Here is a 25,447-nt window from a genome sequence, read left to right on the forward strand (position 1 = left end):
TCAGTTTTAAAAAACAAGTGAAGCCAAAGAACCACAGGACATTTAAGAGAATCTGGTATAGTCAATATACTAACTGTATGAGTGAGGAGAATCTGGTATAGTCAATATACTAACTGTATGAGTGAGGATTGCTTGTGCAAGTTAAGACAGCACAAACAGGCTTGCAATTGCACAGATATTCAAAAGTTTCAAATCAAGTATTGTTCTGATTTCTCTTTGATTTCATAAAAGTGAATGAAAAACTGTCTGGACACAAGATTATTCTATAGAGGAAGCTCAGGACTTGCAGTACACATCATATTTTAACTTTGCTCCCAGCTTGGTTCCTTCTAAGCACACTTTGAATTTGGCATCCATTTCCTTGTTCTGAGCTTCAGTGAAAAGATTTTTCCAGTCTCCAACAACACCTGGAACATAAAGAAAAGTAAAATAATACCCTTGACTGTAAGGACCAAGGAGTATGATTTAAAACAAAACAAAACAAAAAAATCCTGTGTCATCTTCTTTCAGGATAATCCACTTTTTCTTTTAAGAACAACAACAAAAACAACAAAAATTAAATTAAAAAAAAAAAAACTCTGACCCAATAATATATTCCTCTGCTTTACTTTTGATGTCCTCAACAGAACGTGAACATAAAGGGGACACAGGAAGCTACTGGTCTGCTTTGTGCTTTGTGCAGCTGCAGAGTACTACCAACACAACCAGCAGTTGTGAAAAGAACTCTGAATGTTCAAAGATGTCGCTTTTAACAGCAAGAGCTTTGTGCACTGTAACCAGACACTGCCCTAAGCTGCAGTCTACTTCTCATCTAGTTTTGGAGAGTCCATGGCCTGAGTTTTTCTGGGTCTGCAGCTCTAGCCTGATTCATGGCTAAAAGACACAGCTCAACCTGTGCAGTGTCTGGATTCAACGTGCTGAGCGAGGTTCCTAGGCAATCCCAAGGGTTATTTAGAAAATCCAAGAAAAATCTGTGGAGGCACTTTGTCCAGCATACCCCCAGTACTGACAGAAGCCAAAACAAGACTCTTCTTTGTTTTAGTTGGTGTTTACTGCATACCATGACTGGAGGTTGTGCTACCTGTAGGACACTTCTGCTAATCACATTATACAGGGCTTTACTGAATGATTTTGGCCCTTGTGATGAAATCAAGTGATAGCATCCTGAAGCACAGTCAGTGTTCCTTAACTTCTAGCCCTGAAAATTATGCACAAAGATTAAGCATCTACTGATCCAAATTCCTATCTGCCCAAAATGTAGTGCTACCATTCACCAACCTTGCAAAATATGCTGTTCGTTTGCTGTAAACAAATTTACCTTTGCGGAAAAGAACTGAGCCAACAGCACCATGAGTTTCCTGAGCCTTGTCCTTCATTGCCTGGAAAGTGGCCCTGTCCGCAATGGACTGGATCTGCTCTGCCGATGGGGAGAATCCAAAAAATTCAGCTATCTGCTTTACACCAGAAGTCAGATTCTGAAAACAATGTAGTGAAAGGGGGTTATATAGTTTGCTTCCTCTGACAAAGGAGCTACCCACTTCGGGTGTGTATAGCTATCATCTACAAACAATATCTTCCTTCACAGTATGTCTTCTACATTACATTGGAGCTCTGCTTTCATATATCCAGACTCAACTTGTTCCTAAATAGATACTTGATGTTTCTCTTTCAGGAACCTGTGCTTTTTGCTTTTAATTTCAGCAATTTTCAGGGAACAGCCTCAGATATGTTTTGCCTGTTGGTGCACAGGGTCTGCTTTACCTCTTTCAAGTCTTCATATGTTATGACCATGGTATTCTCATCCTCAATGTGTTTGTTCCAGGTGACTGCATGGTCAAAATAAGATCCCCAGCCAACTGTGAAGAAGCGAAAAAAGCATCAGTGTGACCTTCTTTTATTACTGTGTACTTATTTCTCTCTAACTGAAGAACCACCTTCTGTTACCCATCAGTTACATCTACGCAAACATACAGAACAGCCTGTCTTTTCAGTGGTACCATGCTGTACAACAGAATGATGGAGACTTCCACGGGACTTTTGTAAGCGTAATGTAAATGTAAGTGGCTTCTGCACAGATATATGAATTTCCTCTGTGCTTCCCCTCCATTTCTATATTGTCATTAAAGATAACTCTCAAAAGCCAAAGTTAGACATCAGTCTAAATCTAAAAGTTGGGTAGCTTATGAGGTGTTTGGCTCATGCCTGGAAACAGTAAAGACAACAAACTGTCATTTCATTACCATTTCAGATCTGTAGCATTTCCTCCATCACTTACTGACATAATTTCAGCCCAATACCATTACCAAGCTGCCAGGCGATTCCCACACACTTGCATGGAAGAGCAAAATACCCACAAGCAAAGCATATTTTGGACTTTCTCCCCATTCTGGTATTCAGCTGCCTCCTTTATCATGGGGTATGGCCACCAGTAAGCTAATTGTGAGACAGCTGTTTTCCCACTGGCCCCATTTAGTTGTTTTTAAATATTTTCTTCTGTTACTTCTTCAGCTACATTCAGTAACTATAGCAATATAGCAATATATATGTCTGGAGAACAAGTCTTACGAGGAGCGGCTGAGGGAGCTGGGCTTGTTCAGCCTGGAGAAGAGGAGGCTCAGGGGCGACCTCATCGCTCTCTACAGTTACCTGAAAGGAGGCTGTAGAGAGGTGGGGGTTGGTCTATTCTCCCACGTGCCTGGTGACAGGACGAGGGGGAATGGGCTAAAGTTGCGACAGGGGAGTTTTAGGTTGGATGTTAGGAAGTACTTCTTTACCGAAAGGGTTATTAAGCATTGGAACGGGCTGCCCAGGGAGGTGGTGGAGTCACCATCCCTGGAGGTCTTTAAAAGACGTTTAGATGTAGAGCTTAGGGATATGGTTTAGTGGAGTACTTAGTGTTAGGTCGGAGGTTGGACTCGATGATCTTGAGGTCTCTTCCAACCTAGAAAAAATCTGTGAATCTGTAAATCTGTGAATACCTTTTCCATTCATGAACTCGGAGAAGAACTCATCCCAGGAGCTGTAACTGGGGACGCTTGGCACATTGTTGTGGAAATGGAAAAATGAAACAGCTGTATCTTTAGGGTTTCGAAACAACACTAGTATCTGGAGTAGGAGAAAGAGGTCAACAGTTTTAGGTGACATATTTCCCGTGGCAACCAAAATGAAAGTATAACCAAACATTCTGCAATCAATAACTTACTGGGGGCTACAAAATATTTTCACTATTAGGTAAGGCATTGAGAACAAATGTATAATGTGGTCGTAATAAAGACCACTTATCACTTTTAAGATTTGCTTATGTTACGGAGCAATTGTAGAAAGGAACAACTGGAAAAAATGTAATGTTGTCAGAGAATACTATCCCATAACTACCTAAGACCTCGGAAATAGCAAGGAAACATTTGCTAGCCCCTTGCTACAAAAAACTGTTTGATTCTCCTTCAGGAAACCACAGCTGCTACACTTATATCCCATTTTTCAAAGCATGGCAATAATGTACTTGAAATCCTAAAAGACAGCAATCCTCAGAGAAGTGTAAACACTTCTGAAAACTTGTTATACATTAACCGGGAGAAAATATTAATGGAACAAGAATAAAACCCTTATTCCTTAACCAACTCCTCCCTTCCCCTGTGGTACATCTCCTAAATGCTATGTACCTGCCATTGGTCGGTGACTGAGAAACAGAAATACTGAAGTTTTAACTGTGTGGCTCTCTGCATGGAGACAGTCAATGTCCCAGAGATACTGCTGCCACTTTCATTCCTATCCACAACCATTGTTGTACACAGAAAAGAGTAGCATAAAAAAGGAAAGCATGGCACCCCTGCCATTTTTGAGCATTCTAACAGCCTCTAGATCTGTTCTTGTTTATGCACCCCTAGGGTTACTGCATTACTGTATACAGGTGCTAAGCCAGCCCAGGACTCATGAGATTCCCATTGTCTCCAAGTCACTTTTCCTCAATGCCACCTGCATGGGTGCAAGAAAAGGATGCAGCCTGAGAATTATTCTTGCGTGTTGGTACTGTCAGAAAAATTAAGCTTGTTCTTGCAGAGAGAGAGGAAGGAAAAAAAAAAAAAAAAAGCCCACCTTGGCTTTGTTCTTGAAAATAGACTTGGGGAGGCAATCATAATTCAGATGCGTTGCCAGAATCCTTGGGGATGGAATCTGCTTCATCCTCTTTAGAAATAAACAGAACAATAAGTGAGAACAGGCTTATTACATGAGTGCAGCAATGATCTGTTAGAGTTTCCAGTGTGAAGCAGAACCTAATCAAAAGGCATTAGTCATCCAAGATTATCCTTTTTCCCCTCTCGGGAGAAATATCTTTACTTGCTGCATGACTTCATTTTAATAACTTGCATGCGGGGGTGCAGGATAGAAAGAAAACAACAGACTTTAAGTGGTTCAGTAGGTTCTTTTCACTAACCTGATATTTATCTGGATCTCCACATTCAATAAATGGTAGTTCTGTGCTTACAGGTTTACTCTGGACGGTGGTGAATATCAAGTCATTTAAAATCTGGATAAGCCAGTTCACACCTGGACCAAGAAACCCAGAGAACAAAATAAAGAGGTTTATATAAGATCTCAAAGCCTTCTCATTACATGGCTTGATTCAGCATAATAGACAGTCATCAAATTACAGATAATACTAAAGCTCTCAAATGATTATAAACAAAATGATGTTGTCAGTTAATGAGATCCTCAATGGCTTCTTAGCTGTGACCTTCCTGGCTCACTTACGATTGATATGTGGAAAGCACTGGGGGTAGAACTGACTTAATGATGCACTCAGTATCTTTTTAATATAGTCATAAAACAATCTGTGACAGACAATAAAGGGAGCTTTCCTGACTTTTACAGAGAAACACTTGGGAAGGGTCTTGATAGGAGAAGGAAGGAATGAGCAAGGAGTTTCGCTCATTCTGCAGTGGAGAACTGTCTGCCCCTCCCTCCTTGCACAGGGTCAAGGATGAAACAGTCATCAATGCAATGCCACCACCAGTGCTCGTCCCCAGTTGTGCCTGTTGCTGTCTCCATAAAGTGCACTCCAGAAGAATGCCAGAGGAGCTGCCACCCACCAGACCCTATGGGAAGGATCTCGTGGTGAAGCCTCCCCACACGTGGCTGTCCGGGCACCAGCTGTGCTGGGGCAGCACACCTCCGCGGCCAGCTCCATGCTCTCCTGCGGCTGCTTCGTGCTGCCTGCTTTCCTCAGCTTCCCAGGGACCTCGCCCTGTGGATGCCCCACTGACTGGTGGTGGGACAGAGCGAGGGAACGGCGTGTTCACCGCGCCTGCGGCACCCTCCCCACGTCCTTGCAGAGGGACTTGGAAGGCTTCCCGCTGGGGCCACGGGGATGGAGCTGCCTCAGCCTCCGGCATGCTGCAAGTCCCCTGTGAACGCAGCTGCCAGAGGCACTAAGAGGGAACACAGGATGCAAACAGCGTTAACCCCATGCTTTCAGCTGAAAGTTATCCTCAGAAAGGAGATCTTTCACCCTATGTTATATAAAGTAGCTCAGGACTGTGTCCTATTCATACAATAATGTCTATGCAATGTGTACACGCCATGCCATGTCTTATAATACATCTGAATATATTTATATGCCACCAAATACCATAAGATTTATATATAAAACATTTTGTGATGTATATAATTTATATCAATCTCCCATTTTCATAAAGACCAATGCCAGAAGCACTAAAAGTCTCTAAATCCATGTCTCCATCTGCCCAGTATTAACTGCATGTGCACAAACAGAAAGTTTATTTAAAATAAAAAAAAAAGCTACAGCTGATAAACCTAAAATTCTTAGTCTCTAAATCCCGTCTTGGTTTCTCAATGCACGACCTGTCCCTGGGAAGTACAGCAGCCAGGCGCTCTATCAGCCTGCAGCCCCACCTCATCAATGTCTCTCTGCGTCAGTCAGCGCTTTCCTCTCCACTGCACACACCTGAGTTGGGGGAAACATTTCATACAGTGAGACTTCACTGTAATTTAACCTTCATGCTCCTTAATAATTAAAAGGAACGAGGACACTGTTAAAGCTCTGAGAGACAAAGCTGTGGTGCCAAGCTCTGTCAATGGCCTGTCCTTACCAGTCCAGCAAAAACCCTGGACTCAAAACCAGCAGAAATAAAGGTTTCTTAACAACAAAGATACATATTTCACATTTTATGTCAGCTCCCTTCTTTTGTATTTGCCCTCTCTTTCTCTTGGCTCAGTGTTTTGTCTCACAGCTGCTGTATATTTACCCTAAACACTACAAGCTTACTTCTTAAGCCCCTAAATACATAACAGTTTCTTTCCAGATCAGAACTTACCAAGCCAAAACCACAGGAAGAGTATGTGCTCTTCACCTTGCTGGATGAGACCTTGGTTAAGGGCCCGCTGATTAGAGACCAACTTGAGTGCATCAGCTACCGTGTTATTGCACTGAAATCCTTTCCCGGACCCACATTTTCTCTGACAACCCTAAGCTTCTGCTGCTTGGGTCTCAAGGCAGAAACACTTGGAAAGGATTTCCTAGATTGACAAAACCCATCCCTTTCGTATAAGCAACCATCTCACACAAGACATTTATAACACTGATCAAAATCAGCTGGTTGGTTGGTTGTTGTTTGTGTGTTTTTTCCCTCCAAAGCTCGTATTGCACCTTTCATCCTTTCTGCAGACCTCTGACTACAAGATTTCAAATTCCACCATGTCACAGTCTATCATGTCACAGTCTATCATTTGCAATCACAAAACAAAAGCCAATAGTGATACTGAATATGATGATAATGCTAAGGAGCTGCTTGAATTTTGCAAGATGCCGTGCCCTGCTGCTTTCTACTTCTTATAAGGAGTCTAATGCGTAACTTTACTGCTTTTGTACATTACACTGCATTACATTACTAACATATTTTTCAGAATGCAGTTTATCACACTGGCAGAGGTATCTTGCCCCACTGATACATAATAACTATGTACTTTATTCCCACTTCTTCAGCCAAAAGTAGTTTTGAATGCTAAAACATTTTATCTTTTCAGAAACATAAACCATATTAAAAAAACAGTGGACCAGACTACATAACGGAGACAATGAGCACAAAAACCTGCTGCCTCTGGTTGTACTAGAAATGCCCGATATCCCCACACAATGTAAAACCATCCTCTGTTGGTTATTTTCCTCCTTATCGTGTCAGCTAATTACAGTATCACAGACTACAGTGAGCAATTTATAACGTATTCACCGCATTTGGGGTAAGACACCAGCACCATATCGTCCCGTCTGGCTTCCAGGTTCTCCAGGGCTTGGAAGGTCTCTGCACTGCACACTGTCACGGGATAAGGAGTCCCCCGGTAGGAGAACAGCAGATCCTTCAGGGCAAGGCCTTCGGACTTGGCCAGTGCTTTATTTATTTCATCAACAAAGGCTTTCCTTTCCTCAGCCATGCTTACCACCTTTTGCTGAGGATTGAAACTGCTGGTCTAATGCAGTTAAGTGCCTTTAAATAGGCATTTTTAAGGGGTGGAGTAGAAATACTTGGCATTATTTCTGCCTCTGCCTCCCCTCCTGAAAAACCCTTAGAATTTGATACATTTCTTTCTCTTCCCCTTCCCACCTTTCTGGAAACAGAAACTGGGTTGATCTTGCCCATTTATCATCTAGAGAGAAGGAATTACTTTAGCACTAAATCCCACTACGAGCAAGTAATACTAGCAAGCCTGGCCACCAGGGAGAACAGAATTGGAAAAGAATTGCCCTGTAATAGCAGCAAGGTATTAAAACTAATCTTAAATAACATTAATAGGAAAAAAGCGCCTCAGAGGAAAGGAAAGTCCTTAGTAACGAAAGTCCCAAGAGACTTTGGCAATAAACTCATCCCCATACCATGAAGCAAGAAACAGAAAACAATGAAATCAAAACCACAGAACAAAAAGAACAATACCGAGAGGGAAGTGATGCTGCCATTTTGGTAGATGTGATTGCTGGGCCGCTCTCCATCATCTATCAGTGGTCATGGCCATCCAGAGAGGTCCTGGATGACTGGAGACTTGCTAATGTGACACCCATCTGTAAGAAGGGTTTTAAGGAGGAACTGGGGATCTACAGACCTGCCAGCCTGACCTCAGTGCCAGGAAACTGATGGAACAGGTCATCTTGAATGCAATCTCACAATGTATGTGGGACCACTGGGTTCATGAAAGGCAAGTCCTTCCTGACCAACCTCATCTCCTCCTATGACTGGGTGATCCGACTGGTGGATGAGGGAAAGCCTGTTGATGTAGACTACTTAGACTTCAGCAAGGCCTTTGACACAGCTCAGACCGGCACGGCTCGACACAACGCAACTCGGCATGGCTCAGATCAGTTCGGCACGTCTCAGCACAGTTTGGCATGGCTAGGCATGAGACAGCTCACCGTGGCTCGGCATGGCTCAGCACAGCTTAGCATGGCTCCGCATGGCACGGCTCAGCATGGTTTGGCTCGGTACGGCTCAGCACAGCTCAGCACAGTTTGGCATGGTTTGGATCAGCTTGGCATGGTTTGGCACGGCTCGGCATGGCCTGGCATGGTTTGGCACACACTGGCACAGCTGGGCACGGCATGTCTTGGCAAAGCACAGGTCGGCTCGGCATGGCTCAGAACAGCCCAGCATGGTTTGCCACGCATAGGCACGGCCCGGCACGGCTCGGCACCGTTCTGCAGCCCTGCCGAAGCCCGGCGAGCCGCACAGCCGCATCGCCTCCCCGCTGTGTGAGGTGCCCACGGCCGCCAAGGTCGGTCGGCGCGGCCGCCATTCCGTGACCGCCCCCAGGGGAGGCGCGCGGCGGCGGAGGGCGGGGGCGGCCGTTGATGGCGGCCGGGCGGCCATGAGGCGGCGGCGGCTGCTGGCGGGGCTGGTGGTGCTGGAGGCGGCCGCGCTGGGCGGCGTCCTCCTGCTCTACCGCGCCATGGACATCAGCCGAGGTGCGGCGGGCCGGGGGGGCAGCTCGGGGCTGGGCGAGGGGCTTGGGAGCGCGGCGCGGCACCGCCGGGCTTGTTCCAACTGCGGGTTTTTTTTAGTTTTTAAAGAAAATAGTAGAGGTTAACCCGTGCGGGAGTAAGGTTGAACACTGCGCGTGTTCGTAGCTAGAGCCCTGCCTCAGGTACGGGCTGAAGGAGGAGAGGCGGCCGTCAGGGGAGGCGGGCGCCGGTCGCTCCCGTGTCGGCCGTGCAGCCCCGGGGGATCCCCGGGCTCGCCCCTGGCTCAGGCGGCGCCGGGGTCCGACATCGTCCTGGTGAAGCACTGACCCAGCCGGCAACTCGTAAGGCAGCCGGGGCCCCTTCCAGACGGCAGCTCCGGCCCCTGAAGCCTCCGAGGCTTCTGACGGGGCGCTCGGGTAACGCAGAAATAAGCCAGCCCCCGGCTGAGGTGATCCGCCCTGCAGCGGCCGCCTTCTGCCCTGGGGCCGCTCAGGCCACGGTGCCAGCCGGGCCGGCCTGCGGCCCTGCAGGGAAAGGCAGCCACCGCTGGGGCTGGGGGGCACCCGCCTGCCCCTGCCAGCTGCCAGGTGGGCTTAGACAAGTTCCTGCTGGTCTCAGCTTCCACGGCTTCTCATTTCTCCCCCTTTTTATTAGTCCATCCCAGTTCTGACATGTCCTTCTACTTTATGGTGTAGTTCTGCAGGGTGTGCTGAGCTCATCCAATAGCTGACTGCACACAGAACGGGGCTTTCAGCACTTTGTGCTAATGCAAATACATTTACATGACCTGTCTCTGATCTGCTGTAAATCGTTCACATGGCATAAAGCTGTCATTTCATCGTTTTCCATTGCGTTGGTGTAGCTGCCTGCAGGAGGATTCAGTGAACACCTAAGGCCATGTAGGGAAACTAAGGATCCTGATATTCCTTTGGGTGTCTGCTGTGAGCATCCTTCATCTTCAAGTCTAGCCTGTATTTGGCTGACACTATTACAAGGAAGCTTAGAAAACACACAGGAGAAACCTGAATACAGTTGTGATACAATAAAAAAAAAAAATCAGATCACATTATTTAAGGGCAGCTATAACAAAGGGCTAGGACAAACGCAGAAAAAAAAAAGTAATTAGAAAAATAGTGCATTTAATTATTTGTCTTGAAATATGCTGTGTAAAGTAACCGATTTATCTTTCTTGTCAGATTTCAGATACACAATGCAGAAGAGGTTTCCATCAATTCTGGAAGGTAGGTTTGTAGTTGTTAGCTTCGAAAAGATGGCTCAAGCTTCTGTTACATCTCATGTATAAAACAGATTTTCTTACTGCTTAAAACTACCCCAGGAGAGATTGCAGAAGTGTTTATTGTAACGTATAGGTGTGGCTGGAGTGTCAGATGGTTGGATAGAGTCCTCAGAAGTGGAAGACTATACATCCAACCAAACTAGCCATAAAGTGGCTCACCTTTACACAGGTCTAATTTACAGCTAACAAATATTTTCTTATTTTTCAGTTTATTACAAATCTAATGAGTGGTCTGGAATTCACGGCATAAAGGAGAATGACCAAATGGCATGGTTAAGCAACAAAAACTAAAAGTAAGAAAGACAGGTGGATTAAGAAAATATAATTATTTTACAACAGCTATTGTAAAAATTTCCACATTAGCATGTTTAGCTCATCTTTTTGATTTCTTGCCTTTGTACTTCTTTTTCAGTCCTTTGTGCCTGAACTGTTTCTTCCTTTTGATGATGCTTTTCACATCTCTGTTGTGGAGCCACCTGTCACGCTCTACTTCCCACTCGATCTGTTTGACATCTGTAAGAGGGAAGATGAGAAGTGAGAAGCTGACGGATACTTCTGTACATTATGTGGAATATGGATAGATCACAAAGAACTTAAAACTTGACTACTACATCTATAAATGTTAATAAAGTGCAAATTTCTGGATTTGACACTTGAGAATTTTTTTCCCACTTCACAATATGTACCATCTCAAAATCTCCAAGTTTAAGACCACCCTTGCCATTGATTTGTATTTTATTAATGTTCCTGTGGAAGAATGCAATGCTTGAATGCTGCTGTTAAAACTTTTTCAGGTGACACCAGAAAGAATTGTAAAGATAAGTACACAAAGAACTACACATTTAATTTGTATTAAAGTTATTTCCAGGAAGTTACTTTTTCTTCACCAATCTAGCTAGGAAATATTTCCAATAGATAAAGATATCTGTGCCATGTCTTCCTTTGACAAGGATCCAGAATACTCTTTATCAGAGCAAAATTCACATAAAAGCCTGAGTAACAGCATACTGCCACTTCTTATTTACAGTGTAAAAGTAGCACGATAGCCTGCTTCTCCTTTCTGAAGCTTTACTCACTCCAGCAGTCACAGTTAATATTAGTTTTCTTCAGTCAAGAGAGATGCTCAGTACTAAGTCATGTCTTACTGATCCTGAGCTGCTGTCCCTATTGTGTGCTGACATTGTATGTATCCCAGTTAAAGTGTATCTTTTTAAGTACAGAATCTGAAAAGAAGTAACAGCTTCTTTACAGCTATCTGCTCTTCACAGCATGTACTTACTTGCATTATCTCTGTTAGCCATGGCGTTCAATCCAATATTGTCAAACTTAGACCCAGCATTTTCATCCAGCAGATAGCCAAACTTTAAAAAGATATAAAATATATATTTTAGTATAAAGAAATTATGTAAAACACCTGATCACATTTTTAAGCACTCATCAAACTTGCCTCCTCTGCGGATGCCAGCATATTGGCATCTGTGAGTTTCCTCTTCTTTCCTCGGCTGGATCCTTCAAACAAAAAGTATGATTCTTATGAGACAGAATTTCAAATTCACTATGATACTAAAACAAAATGTTGTAATTTTTTTTAATTATTACTATTGTTTAATAAGACCACCTGAAAGACCTGTGTTAGAAACCTTTACTCACCACCCCTAAAAAGGAGAAAAAAAAAGTTTCCAAACAGAACTAAATAGCACAAATCTATGCAATGTGTGTTAGTAACAAATGCACCCCCACAAGCTAGAGATTGCTGCCAGAACAATTCCATCCTTCCTTCAAATATAACTCCTTCGATCCCCAGTCCTTTCAAGAGCAAATTGTCATTCTGAATTAGGCCACCCTGGTTGGAGGACAAAGGAAAAAATTTGTTTTCATCTACAGTTTATTCAAATCTGAAACCAGATCCAAAAGTGTAGATAATCTACTGTATTAAACTCCTCTGATGCAAAAGCTTTCAGTCCATATATTTGCATTAAGCCTTCTCAAATGGAAATAATGGCAGTGCTTCCTTACCTTCAAGCGATCCCACAGAATTCATCTCTTTCTTTCTCTTGGTCTTTTTACTGACAGACTTCGATTGACTGTCATTGTTAAGGTCTGTCGGGAAAAAAAAATCTGTATTCTCATACTTTATGCATGATATTTAAAGCACACCAGCCAATAAAATATCTATTTAGACCTATTTGTCTAAATAGTACGAGTCTTTATTTCAAAAATAAGTTTAAGGCAGAGTGGACACAATTATCACTTAATTAAAAATTGTTCAGTGGTGTGTCATTCCTCATAACTTTTCCACAGCACAAATATTAATGAAATATGATACTAAGATAACAATATAAAGGCTAACGGATTATGTAAATTTTGCATGTCTACTTGGTAAGCTTAATGAAATAATCTCATGAAAGATTAAGGTGTGAACACCTGTATGAATAGTTTACTGGCTCTATCTTCAATCATCTTCCTGTGACCTTCAGTCATCAGCTGAAATACTCCATTAATCTGTGCTTTTCCAGCCACATAAACCGCATTCTGAGTAAGCTGTTTTTCAGTTGAGAATAAAACCATAAAGGTGCACCAATCAGTTGGTGCACCAACTATTACAGACATAAGAGATTTTATTTTTTGTCTTTGCGATATTTTAATACTTTTGCATATTGCATATAGCTATTTATTTATAAAGCTACATTTGTTCTGCCAAATTTTTCAGAATGAAGAAAACAAATTTTTAAACCCAGATGCCTAATGCCCACTTTCACCTAGGAGACTGTGGCAAGAAATGTCATTTCTCTTAAGACTTCATTGTCCAGAGAAGGACTGGTCACTTCTTTACTTAAAAGCCAAACCTCCCACCTAGGTAACTAAATTTAGCTATGTAATTACATATCAGGTAATATACTTTTAAAAACTTTTTCTTCTTGTTTCTGATATTAAATGTTACTTTACCTAGGTCGTTATCATCATCAGACACATCCATAAATACACCTCCCTCTTCGTCCATATCCTCCTCAAAGTCTTCTTCCTCCATGCTTCCTAAGGAGACCTCCTCATCATCCAGGTCACTGAATTCATCTTCATCATCAGAATCATCCCAATCAGCACCGGAATCCTCAGTTCTTTTGCTTTTCTTACCGCCCATGGTTTTCTTTTTTATGTTACTAAAAAAATACATAACAGTCTTAGCAAATCATCTGGCAAAATACTGTTTGCATCCACGTAACATTTATCTACCTGCAAACACTCTGTTAGAAAACTTAAACATCACTGCAACTGCACTGCATCACAGTATTAAATGTAGGATGAGAGCTAGTGAACGTGTTATGCGCTCAGGTATGTTTTCAACATCAGCATATGGAACTGTTAAAAACTAAGCCATTTTAAGGTCTGGAGAAAATCCTATTCCAAAACAAACACAAATGTCAGCTTCAGTATTTTCTCCCTATGTGTTTCTGCTCCTTTTCAAAAAGCCTTCTCTGTAAAAAAAACACATCACATGCTGGTATCCCTAAATGAGGATAACACCTGTTTTCTTTTTTTTCCCAGAAAGTAAACATTGCTCTTCAGACGCTAGGTGCTTGGTTGTTTTGTGTCTTTTTTTTTTTTTTTTTTTTTAATACACATACTAGTCTGGATCACAAAAATGTTCAACCTTTAGTAGGAGTTTAAGCTTTAATTCTTCTTTCAACTCTTAAAAAAAAGTTTCTGTGCTGATTTTAAAGTTGCATTGCAGATGCTTTAAGAAGAGGCTACTTAATCAGTAATGTAACTCCTGACTTCCTGAAAACTGAGCTGTGTGATTCTGGATCCCACGAAGTTTACCGCTGAGTTAGGTCCAGTTACAACCAATCCTTACAGCAGTACCATTATGCCTCATTCTGCTTACTTTTGTACTTGGTAATTCTCAAACAGAAACCTGAGATGACGAAAACCAAGACTGCACTTTCTTTACTAGGTCACCACGTTGTACAGATAAATACTACAGGTCTCACGCTTCAAGCCAACGTACTGTAAGCACCACAGGATCACGATGCCCCATTCTGAGGGATGCAGAAAAGCAGGATTACCTGGAGTTCAACTGCTATTGCCTTTCTCTTTTTTTTTTTCCAAAGTGATACGCCCAGTCTTTCTGAAAAAGCTCTATCCAATTCCTCAGAGTAAAACTCTATATGGGTATTAAAACAAGAGATGAAAGAACTGTCTCAAGGTCTTACCCAGCAAAATCAAGGTCATCCTGGCTAACATCAACGGCACTATCATCAGCTTCAAATGCATCTGGGGGGGGGGAAATTCAAAGAAAACAAAACTTTTTACTAAAAGAAATCAAAAAAAAAATATATGAAGTCAATGAAAAATACATTATTTCAGGTGTCATTTTCCTGAATAGTTAATAACACCTGCTTCAATAACAAAGGGCCCTGATTTCAGGGAGCAAAAGCTCCTATCATCAGATTCACTTAGGAATAAATTGCTCTATTAAAAAAAGTGGTAAAAACGAAATCTGAAAAAATAGAACTGTTCTTCAAAGAGTAAGATCTAACATTAAGACTATCTTTAATTTAAGCATCTCAATTTAATGTCAAAAATTCTCAGAGACAGTTGATGTATCAGAAATACTAAGAATTAAAAGATAAACACAACTGGTGACAGCTTCTTGTCATAACTAAGACCATATTAATCGTGTCACTAAGGAATACCCCCACTACGGGAGCCCTGAATTCTATAAAAACATTATACAAAATTATAAATGTTATTTAATGCTTAGGCTACATGAGGAAAAGAACAAAAAGGCACAAACTGCTATTTACGAGTTTATATTCAAACTCTGAAAACTTCCAACCTGAGCTGAAGAAGCTGAGCACTACTAGAGTAGTGAGAGAGAAACCTTTCACAAGACGGCCATCTATCTGGCTTACCTTATGTGAGGGGACAGTATGACCTGCTGACTGTAGTAGCATAGAATGGGAATTGAAAAGATAAGTTTTCTTCTACTTTCATATCACTGTATTTGGTTCTTTTATACAACATAAACTATTGAAGGATACATTAATAATTCATATAAGCACAAAATACTGGAACAGTTACTTCAAGGAAAAACGTAACCTTACCCAATGCTCTTTCAAACTCATCGTCATCTACATCTTCCACACTTTCTTCATCATCTTGACGCTTTTGTTTCTCTCTCTTATTGTCAAACTTCGTATAAAATCTGAAATAATATATTGCTCTCAAACACAAAGGCACAAGTAATGATCTTTATGACAAGTTTTAAAAAGAAATAACCCAGAAGATTGTTTTGTGTGTATTTCCCCAGCTGAAAAGTCTAAGTTAACTTTTTCAAACACATCCCAAAACAGAGATTTGTATTTTCTTTTTTTTTTTTAAACTGTAAGCCACTACTGTAAAGTTTAAAACAAAGGAATTTTACAGTCAGAGGTGATAGAAATCATTTTGAACACAATGAATTTATAAAAGGGCAAAAGGAAGATAGGAAAATCTGCTTTATATGGATAAGTTCAACTTGAATCTAATTTAAAAAATAAAAAAGCGATTCACCCATTAAGTTCTGTTAAATTTTCCCCCACAGCCCTTTGTGTTTAGTTTTACCTAAACCTTCAACTACTTTAAACCACTTTCACTCCTTTGTTTGCTATTAAAGAATACAAAATCCCACCAAACACAGAAGGCAATTTTAATCACACACACAGTCAAAGGACTTTATAAAAGACAAAGTAAATTCAAAGACTGATCTCCCAAGGAGATACTTACAGGTAACCAATATTTTGATTTAATATGAACTATTTTTTGCCAAATGTGTAACACTTAAATTGAAGTATTACAGCTGCATTTTTACACAATAATCTGAAAGGAAAACCAACCATATAGAAAGAATCATAAAAACATGCAGAAGAGTAGCTCCTCTGACTTTTTTCGCACTGTTCCATTTTAATAAGTTTTGATATTAGTAATACAAACAATGTATGTTCCATTTTTTAAAAATCTACTTCTGATGCATAAGAATTACAACCCGCAAGACATTCACCATCACCCAGTGTTTAAGGTCTATTTATTATAATGTCAACTTATTTGATGTGTAGACTACAAGCACTGGTTGCTTTCATTCATAAGTGATATTCTTTCCTTTTGCCAAATTTTTAAATTATGTTCTAAGGGAAGTGCTACCATCACAAGTCATTCAAATTAACCAGAATTTTCAAACACTTGGAACACTAGAGAATACTTATGAAAAGCAGTTTTTTTTGAAGACACTGCACTCACAATGAATGTTCACAAATATTTCATTACCTGTGAAAGAACACTTCATCCACTGGGATTTTGCTTTCATCTCTGGCAAGGAATTCCTTACTGTTGACTGCAAAGGCCAAAAAGAACTGATTTTACTTCAAGTTGAAATGATTGTTATTCATTTGAAAGGTGAAACTGCATTGCACAGACAGAAGCACACTGATATCCAGTGTCATCTGCTAAATAAAGCGACCTCATCACAAAACCACTTCAAACCTGTGCTAAATGGTCAGTTAATTCCTTCAACTCAAATAAACTAAAGAATGCAATAAACAAACTGTATCCTCAAATGCACTGTAGGTAAAGCTTCTTACTTTAAGCTTTGATAGCCCTAAAACCATGCATCGTTATGGATACATCAGCTACTCCGTAGTAGTAAAACCTCTGCACAACACAACAGACCTGAAGTGACAGGAAGCGCATCCCTGAAAATGTTACAGATTCCAGCACAGAAGATGGTACCTCCCTCTGTCCTCAAGCAGCAACTTTCACTGAATTTTTACCCTGATTTTTAACTAGTGGTTCTTAATTACTGTAAAACGTGGGTCTAGACAAAACCCAGCCTCTTTCGGGAGGCAGGAAGACGCTAACCAAAATAACACTGCCAGAGATACCTTACACTAATCCTAGCAATAGCTGCAGCTGTGGCAATGCATGAAGGAATCCATATCATTTAAGGAAAGAGGTTACTGTGATTTTCATCATTTTATAAATCCATTTTCTTATATTTTAAGTCACTTTTACTAAGCAAAATATGGTTACACAATAATTTGGGAACAAAAAAAAAAACATTAACTACATACTACTACTGCATTAACTACCACTAGATAAGCTCAGATTTAAAAGATTTTTACATTATCTTATGTATTTTTAAAAAAATTAAAAAGCAGTGTTTGTAAAACTAGGATGCCAGACATAAAAATGGCATGTTTGTGAGCAGAAACCTTAGTATTTTATAAATATGTCTATCTCTGAAGTTAGTACCCTAACAGATTGCTCTTCTAACTAGAAATGCCATAACCTGGAACAAACTCTAAAGTTTTTAGCATTTTTCCCCAATGTTGTTGCTAGCTACAAGCACAATATTCTAAATTTTTAATATAAGACTGCAAATCTACTCTCTAAGCAGTGAGTGTGTTATCTTTTCTCATACAAGGTTATGCAGAGAAGGGTAGCCTAGCATGAGGGAAGATACAGAAAGCATATGCAGGTGATAGCAAGAATAGCACTACAGACAAGGCACGCTGTTTGCAGTAGCTTTGTCCTTTGCTGTTACATGTTTTTTAATGGCTAAGCAGAGAGTATGACCTTAACGATGCCTAAAAAAATGAATTACATTGATAGAAAGTAATTGACAGCTAAAGGAAAAAATACAGGGAAAAGAAAGGCATTAGCAAGCTTTGATGTGTAAAGCCAAGTAGAAGTACAGCAGAAGAAAAATTGCGTTCCTACTCGAGGATAAGGACTGAAGTAACTGACTTCCTCTATCCCCTTTGTCTCAAAATGATTTAATGGATCCAAAGATTCAGCTGTGGAGACTTCATGCACCCTTACATGAAGTTTAGACCTGATCCTGAACATCAGATACCACTCTTGATGGACAGAACTTGCTATCTGTTCTTCTTTTATTGTTAACAGAAGTGGTATGGACAGCACAGAGGATGGATGCCCACAACAATCAGTCAAGAATTTCTTAACTATAAAATTACGATTTCTTATTCATAATCTGAAATGGTAAGTGGCTGGCTTACCTGCAAGACTTTGCCTATCTGTCATAAACTGCTTCTTCTTCCGCTGCATTACCACACTGCTGGTGTTCTCTGTAGCAGAACAAAAAAAAAACACAAAAAAAATAACACTTCATTACAAATGATACAAAGCTGGGAGGAGTGACTGATATGCCAACAAACATGTCAAGGGATAGGATCCTTTCCCTCTACTCAGTCCTGGCAAAGCCACACCTGGAGTGCTGCATCCAGTCTGGGCTGCTCAGGACAAGAGAGACGTGGATGTACTGAGAGAGGCCAGCGAACACCCACATAGATGGTGAAGGGACTGGAGCATCTCTCCCGTGAAGAAACGCCGAGAGAGCTGGGACTGTTCGGCCTTGAAAAGGCCCCAAGGCAATCTCATCAATGCACACAAATATCTGAAGGGAAGATATAAAGAAGGACCGGTTGGCCTCCACAGATCCCTTCCAACCTCAACCAACATATAATTAGTCTTTACACACCCCTATTACTTTGTTTCTTCCTGACAGTTTCACAGTTTCTGCATCTGTGGATATGAGAGGCAGCAGTCTGTGACCGGCAGCTAAGGTGCAGCCATCTCTCATGCAGCCCTGAAGACTGATGCCATTCCTCTGTTGCACCACGAGCACTCCAAATTCTTGACAAGCACAAATTGTCACTTGACCGTCTGACAGAACAGTTTCATCATCAATAATCAAGATTAAATGCTGATATGTACAGAGAAATTCTTACCTTTGCCTTTATGGAGTTTGGGATTTCTGTACACAAAGCGATCCAAGAATCTCATTAATGTGAAATCCTGCAAAGGGTCACCGGAGTACTGAATGTGATTTCCCTGAAAGAAGAAAAAATCATTACAGTCTTCATTTTCAAAAGACAGCAACAAAACATAGTTAGAGGACTCAAGTGGACCAAGCCCATTAAATCACAATTTGAAAGACGAGGACTTGGGGGATATTTCATCACATAAGCCTGACAGGTTACAGCCTTTGCATGTTTATTTTTTTTTGGAATTGCACTATTTTCTACAAAAAGCATCTCTCGCTTTGTTTCAGTGATGAACTACCTTGCAATGTACTGTACTAACAGACAAAACATTTTTATTGACAAAAAGATTTACAGCTTGCAGCCAGGAAGTCAGTACTCGATGTAATTTAAATATCATATATTCAAATGAAAATAAAAATTCTAAGTAGGCATTGTGCACAATTCAGCAGAATTAAAAAAAAGGATTTTATTCAAGAGCAGAGCTCCCCACATTTAAAAAAAAAAAAACAAACTTTAAACAGATAGACCAAAACTCTAAAACAGCTTTAAGAATCACGTGATACCATGTTTTGACCAAGCTGATTACTTCTGTGAGCAGCCTGCTTTAGACAAAAGGCTTTGATTCCCTGAAAAGCTTTGTATTCAAGTATTTGTATTCGAGTGTATGCTACTCCCAGCGCTGCAGAACTTCTAATTACCTGCAGAGTGCAAGGAGGCTTTATGATGTGTTTTTTTTTAACGGTAAAAGACAGCTAACAAAAAAATCAAAGTTCAAAGCTACAGACTGATGAAAAGACTTACTTCTAGAATTGTTTTTGCAAACAGAGCCACAGATGGATGGAAGTGTTCGGAAAGCTGAAAAACACAAATCATGTGTTTATTTCTAGTCCAAAAATAAATGCAATCATCATTCATGTTGTCATATCAGACTCCTGACACTATGTTTTAAGACCACTCTGCAACTCACCAAATAACACAGACTTTCATGAAGTAGCGCAGTGCTGATGTGCTCTGCCCCTGAACAACTGAGAAACATCAAGTTCTAACCTTTTACTTACATTAACTAAATACGATGAGGATCAACTATAATTTTATTTAATGCAATGCTAGAAAGTTTTGTTAATAAAAACTAAGATGCAAAAGTCAAAAAAAGAAATTATTACAGTTCAAGTCCCCACCTAGAAGTTACTATTCCCTCCTCTGGCATATCAGCACTGAATGTAGCATATACAAGCTCAGAGCTGAACAATGTGTCCTTTAACCTTTCTGTCACATCACCCAGGTAGCTACTGCAAAAATAACCAAGGTAATTTTCTTCTCTTGAAACAAGAGCCATACTAAGAAATACATTAAGTAGCAACACAAGAATGCTTTACCTTCCTCAGTTCCCAAAGGCTTGTACTTTCAGCACCACAGTAGAGAGGACTTCGGTGCAAAGGATCGTATGAAACCCCGTTCTTCCTGCCTGGGGGGTAGAGGAGATGAAAAAAAGACTTAAATTTCCTCAAGCAACTTTATGAGAGTATTATTTTCATTTCACCACAACAGCAATGCTGCCCATCATTCTTAGCTGGACAGGCCACAGGTTTGTACGGTAGCAAGAAAGGATTATATTCAGCAGCCCAGAGTATGATCAGGCACACAGGAGAGTTCAAAGGACTGGCTTCCAAGGAATCCCCTGAAAAGCCCTGCTCTGCTCCAAAAAGGAGGTGACTGTCCCCTTGTACACAGCACCGGTAACACTGCGTCTTGAACACTGTGGTCAGTCTTGGGCCCCTCACTATAAGAATACTGAGTTGCTTGAGCATGTGGAGAGAAGAGCAACAAAGCCGATAAAGGAACCAAAAAACAAGTGTTATGAGGAGCAGCTGAGGGAGCTGGGGCTGTTCAGTCTGGAGACGAGGCGGCTGAGGGGAGACCTCGTCGCTCTCTGCAACTGCCTGAAAGGAGCCTGCAGCAAGAAGGGTGTTGGTCTCTTTTCTCAGGTGACAAGTGATGGGATGTGAGGAAATGGCCTTAAGTTGTACCAGAGGAGATTTAAATTGGATATTAGGAAGAATTTCTTCACAGTGAGGATGGTCAGCATTGGAAGGGCTGCCCAGGAAGGTGGTGGAGTCCTCACCCCTGCAAGTATTTAAGAGACGTGGCACTAAGGAACATGCCTTGGTGATGGGACTCGGTAGGTCAGATTGATGGTTGGACTTGATGTCTCGAAGGGCCTTTCCAACCTAGATGGTTCTACGTTGCTATGAAAAGGTCATCAGGAAAGAAAAAAGCTAGAAGCAGGCTCAGAGCTAGACAACTTGTTTTAGCAAGCTTCAAGTGAACGTGCAGTTACACATTGTAACACTGCCTACGTCGCTCTGGAGGTGTTTCAGTTTGGAAGTAAGAAATCCCCAACCTGTTTACTACTTAGGCACAAGCACACTGAACTACATAAAGAGAAAATAGCTAGGAGATTAATACAGTCTCTTTGAAAAAACAGAAAAATGGTTCTGATTGCTTTGAATCAAACTTAAATTTGAAAAATTAAAACAATGTTTAAATCAATTTTACAAAAAAACTCTTGATCAACATGTTACTGTTACTGAAGTTAGGAGTTGCATGCATTATAGTTTCTTGCTGATTTACCTCTCATATTCACGTGATGCACCCACGAGGCTGATGAACTCGAATTGTCTGGTTTAGCAGAATTTTCTGCTGTACTCCTCTCTTCTTCTTTGTCTGCATCCACAAATTTTTCCTCATTCTCTTCAGCCTCTTCTTGATCCTTAAAGCACTCTTCTTCATCAGACTCCTAAACAAAAAAAAAAGTTTGCGAACACCTTCTCTTTTCCAATTTTATTCTGATTTGTTAGGAAGATGCATGTATTTCTAAAGCAGCTGCTCACAAAAACATAGATAAATGATGGCCAGTATTTCAGCAATACAGACTTTTGGCCTTGATCCTTACAACTGAACTCTACAGTCACAAAGAAAGACATGTTTTGAAAAAGCTTTTGGGGCAGGAATGTTTACCTGCTTGCTTATACAGCATTTAGCAAAATAATCCTCTCTCCATAAAAGAAGGACATAAGACTTGCTAGAATGCTTACATCTATACAGATTCTTAATGTAATTATGATCGTTCAAGTACTTTCTCCCATAACGTAACCAAATGTTAGTAAACTTTCATAAAAATTCTGTTTAGAAAGGCAGTCCTTCCCGTAAAGGAGGAATTACTTGTAAAGGGAAACAGGTTAGGTAAAGGCGTTCATGAAACTAGCTCTTAGTAAAAACCCAATGAAATAAAGAAATCATGCTGTACCGCGTGATCCTGTAACTGGACCCTTAGCCCTGGTTTTACTTTCAGAAGCTCAGACAGAAGGTAGAGGGTTCCACAAATGAAGGGTGGCGTTTGCCCGCTAGCGACTTGAAGTAACCTCTTCACAAAGGCCTTCACCCGCCGTAATACTACATCTGCCTTCAGAGACTTATAGACAAGGTTAAGAAACATGGATGGCTTTGAGCAGGTTGCTAAACCAGGATCAAGAAGCTTCCTGTAGAAAACACAGGAGAAAATATTGTTAATTGTCACGATGCACACAGAATAGCAATTGCTGTCAACAACAATTAGGTACATTTTTCAGACCAGTATCTAGAAGACCACTTCCAGCTTGCTCGCCAATACTCCAAACCATTATGACCAAGCCCGAAACGTCAATGTCTGTGTAATATTTTTAATCTTCAGTATATCGATATTACAAATAAAGCTATCAGTAAATGAAAAAAAAATACTAGAGAAACTGAGCTCAACATAAAAGTTTAAAAATTGAAGATGTACAAAGTGAGAAAGTAATCTCCCTATTCAGATGTTCAAAAAGTAGAAAGGAAATGGTTAGCAATTAGCAAGCTTCACAATGAGTCCAGATATCTGTGTTAGCAAGTGCATTTCCTATTCTACTTTTTCCCAGGCTACCTGGCGCAGGAAGGCCCCTAAATGCGTTGCATGTCCTGGGAGAATCTCAGTTTCCTTTCTAAAATCAGCAGCAATTAAACAGAAGCCTGCATGGATCCTATGAAGAGTCTAAAAAATCAGCCAGGACAGAAAAAAGAGATGTTTTACAGCACAAGGTTTCCCAACTTAACAAATTAAATCACCTAAGGATTTTGCTGACATTGCCTTTTTTCACAAAAAAAGGATTTTCATGAAAAAACATGGCTAAAACACACTACCTGTACAAGTGATTTTAGAAGAAGCAATTATCATTTAGTTTCAAAATATATCTGGAATTAAAGCATACTACCAGAAAACAGCACAAAGCATAAAATCCTTAAGGCATGTTCTCAGGAACTACCACTGCCATGTTTTATCCCCATATTAAGTAAAAGAAATCCCATTTATTTTCTTCTAGCTCATAGACAACATCAGAAACGTCTAGCCAGCGAGACACAAAACTTGCAAGACCTTAAAAGCAAAGTACACATTTCTACAAGTTAAAATCAATTTGAATCAACAGCGACTCCATCATAAAATCAAATTTAGACCGAAAATCCAAACGTGCCACTCACTTGTATAGCGCTGCGTAGTACCTGTCCGACACAGTCTGCTGAGAGTCCATGACCTGAAACAGCAGCATCAGGGCCTGGATGCTGGTACTGAAGTTGACGAGATGCAGAACTTTAAACAAGGTGTTCATTTGCTCCTTCACTTTCTCATCGCCAGTCTCAGCGTAAGGGTAAGCTCTGTTCACCCCGCAAAGAAGAGCGCTGAGCATTTTGGATTCAACATCTTTTTTCTTAATGCAATTCCGAAAGAAGCAGAAATACAAAGCTATCAGCTTGTTAGCCAGCGGCGTTTCTTCGTGACTGAGGACTATCTGATTCAGAAAGCACATGGCATAGTACTGAGTTTTCGCGCTGATGTTTGACCGGTACAAAAGCCTCTCCATCTCATTGCACACCACTCCTTTCATATTTGGATGCTTGTAAAGCAACGTCTCTAAGAGATACGAGGCCTTGGTGGCTATTTTGTTCTGCGGGTCTCCCAGTTTATTTACCAGCTGAACGAGCAGAAATTTCTCCTGCTCGGGCTTGTTGCAGAGCAGCTCATGGGCAGCTGCCAGCGCTCGCGCTTTGGTTGCTGTCACAGAATCGTGACTCAGGGTTTCTAAGGTTTGCACAAATTCCACCACCTGCAGTTTCAGCTGATGCTCGAAGTACCACAGTATCAGTCTCCTGTCTCTCGAATCCCTATTGCCACTTGACATCTTCTCTATGTTGTTAAATGGACGCTGCGAGAAAGACCACAGTTTTCGAGTGTCTGGTAAGAGATCTGAAAGGAGAAGCTCCCTGAAAGTATCCAAAGCCATGAGGCTCTGCTGCCTGCCGCCCTTTTTCTTTACGAGGTTTACCAAGTTCTCAACAAACTGCAGGCTGTGGACAGCACTGTCCTGAATGAGCAGGGTCATGGCTGCCATCCTGTCAGCTAAGGTACCCGACGACACCACCGTTTTCATCCACGCCGAAGAGGCCCCCTTCTGATAGTCTGTCTTTTTCTTGTACAGGTCTGTCTCATGCTGGTACAGCTTTTGGGCCAAGGCCTTATACTTGGACAGAAGCGTCTGGTCCTGTGGCTCAGAGGAGAACTCGCTGGTGTATTCTAGGTCATACCACTTGCCCCCTGGCTTGATCAGTATCACTTGCCTGGCACGAAACTCAAAATCCTCCTCCGGCCTCTCTTTCTGTACCGAGAGCTGCTGGTCTGGACCCCCAGCTGCTTGCTTCTTCTTGCTCTCCTTCTTACCGCTCACTTGTTCTTTGCCTTTTTTTTCCTTTTTCCCTCCTAACGAAGAAGGGGCGCTCTCCTTCTTGCCTTTCTCCTTCTTGGGGGGCTTCCCCTTCTCCCCGCCGCCATCCTCCTCCTCCTCCCCGTCCTCCTCCTGCAGGCAGCTCTCCGCGTACCTGCCGAGCCCCAGGGAGCTGACGAAGGCCTCCAGCTCCCCTTCCTCCAGGTCGTCGATGGCGCCCTTCCTGCCGCCGTCCACCATCTCCTCCTCCCCCTCGTCCAGGGCGCACAGCATGAGGAAGTCTTGCTGCGGGGACACGAGGGGCCGCCCGTTACCGAGGGGCCGCCCGTCAGTTACCGGGGGCCGCTCCCCGACGGCCGCCACGTGCTCCCGCTCCCCGCCGCCCCCCTCACCTTGGTGCCGCCGAGCCGCAGCACCTCGTCCAGCGTGAAGCCATCCCCGCCGCCGCCGCCTCCGTCCCCGTCCTCCTCCTCCTCGCTCCACTCGGCCCCGCCGCCCGCCTGCCCCGTGCCCGGCCACCGCCGGCCCCTCAGCGCCGCCATGGCCGCCCCGCCGGACGCCCCCCGCCTGGCGC

At 41.8% G+C, this 25,447-nt stretch overlaps 3 protein-coding genes across 5 annotated transcripts; 1 reads left to right on the forward strand and 2 right to left on the reverse strand.

Annotated features, from left to right (window-relative positions):
* Positions 1-92: 92 nt before the first annotated feature.
* SULT6B1 (sulfotransferase family 6B member 1) lies at positions 93-7,921 on the reverse strand. Of its 2 annotated transcripts, none has more exons than XM_080584355.1 (7): positions 7,248-7,921; positions 4,436-4,548; positions 4,096-4,185; positions 2,979-3,105; positions 1,762-1,856; positions 1,319-1,475; positions 93-407 (listed from the first exon to the last, which is right to left on the reverse strand). In XM_080584355.1, the coding sequence occupies exons 1-7, from the start codon at positions 7,447-7,449 to the stop codon at positions 277-279; spliced, it is 915 nt and encodes a 304-aa protein (XP_080440481.1). In that variant the 5' UTR covers positions 7,450-7,921; the 3' UTR covers positions 93-276. The 2 variants fall into 2 exon arrangements, with proteins under 2 accessions (XP_080440481.1, XP_080440482.1); XM_080584356.1 differs by lacking the exon at positions 7,248-7,921 and adding an exon at positions 6,336-6,345.
* Positions 7,922-8,808: 887 nt separating this feature from the next.
* CEBPZOS (CEBPZ opposite strand) lies at positions 8,809-10,918 on the forward strand. Of its 2 annotated transcripts, none has more exons than XM_080584362.1 (4): positions 8,809-8,968; positions 10,162-10,206; positions 10,471-10,568; positions 10,675-10,918. In XM_080584362.1, the coding sequence occupies exons 1-3, from the start codon at positions 8,872-8,874 to the stop codon at positions 10,551-10,553; spliced, it is 225 nt and encodes a 74-aa protein (XP_080440488.1). In that variant the 5' UTR covers positions 8,809-8,871; the 3' UTR covers positions 10,554-10,568; positions 10,675-10,918. The 2 variants fall into 2 exon arrangements, with proteins under 2 accessions (XP_080440488.1, XP_080440487.1); XM_080584361.1 differs by having other exon boundaries at positions 10,471-10,555.
* On the reverse strand, positions 10,091-25,447 carry CEBPZ (CCAAT enhancer binding protein zeta). Its single transcript, XM_080584334.1, has 16 exons — positions 25,266-25,447; positions 23,636-25,158; positions 22,392-22,623; positions 21,716-21,881; positions 20,461-20,549; positions 19,886-19,939; positions 19,049-19,151; positions 18,317-18,385; positions 16,566-16,632; positions 15,368-15,468; positions 14,474-14,534; positions 13,209-13,420; positions 12,279-12,362; positions 11,710-11,771; positions 11,542-11,623; positions 10,091-10,775 (listed from the first exon to the last, which is right to left on the reverse strand). The coding sequence occupies exons 1-16, from the start codon at positions 25,413-25,415 to the stop codon at positions 10,636-10,638; spliced, it is 3,195 nt and encodes a 1,064-aa protein (XP_080440460.1). The 5' UTR covers positions 25,416-25,447; the 3' UTR covers positions 10,091-10,635.

The sequence above is a fragment of the Anser brachyrhynchus genome, assembly GCF_964034855.1.
Source record: "Anser brachyrhynchus genome assembly, chromosome: 3".
Lineage (NCBI taxonomy): Eukaryota > Metazoa > Chordata > Aves > Anseriformes > Anatidae > Anser > Anser brachyrhynchus.

Bases quoted from the DNA above. Each gene is read 5' to 3' on its own strand.
- SULT6B1 (XM_080584355.1), bottom strand. From the start codon at position 7,449: ATGGCTGAGGAAAGGAAAGCCTTTGTTGATGAAATAAATAAAGCACTG. The intron at 4,186-4,435 runs GTTAGTGAAAAG...TTATTTCTAAAG, and splicing joins GAGATCCAGATAAATATCAG to AGGATGAAGCAGATTCCATC. The intron at 408-1,318 runs GTAAATTTGTTT...TTTATGTTCCAG, and splicing joins CTCAGTTCTTTTCCGCAAAG to GTGTTGTTGGAGACTGGAAA.
- CEBPZOS (XM_080584362.1), top strand. From the start codon at position 8,872: ATGAGGCGGCGGCGGCTGCTGGCGGGGCTGGTGGTGCTGGAGGCGGCC. The intron at 8,969-10,161 runs GTGCGGCGGGCC...CTTTCTTGTCAG, and splicing joins CGCCATGGACATCAGCCGAG to ATTTCAGATACACAATGCAG. The intron at 10,207-10,470 runs GTAGGTTTGTAG...CTTATTTTTCAG, and splicing joins GTTTCCATCAATTCTGGAAG to TTTATTACAAATCTAATGAG.
- CEBPZ (XM_080584334.1), bottom strand. From the start codon at position 25,415: ATGGCGGCGCTGAGGGGCCGGCGGTGGCCGGGCACGGGGCAGGCGGGC. The intron at 25,159-25,265 runs GTGAGGGGGGCG...GTGTCCCCGCAG, and splicing joins TGCGGCTCGGCGGCACCAAG to CAAGACTTCCTCATGCTGTG. The intron at 19,152-19,885 runs GTAAGTCTTTTC...TTCTTCTTTCAG, and splicing joins TTGCAAAAACAATTCTAGAA to GGAAATCACATTCAGTACTC.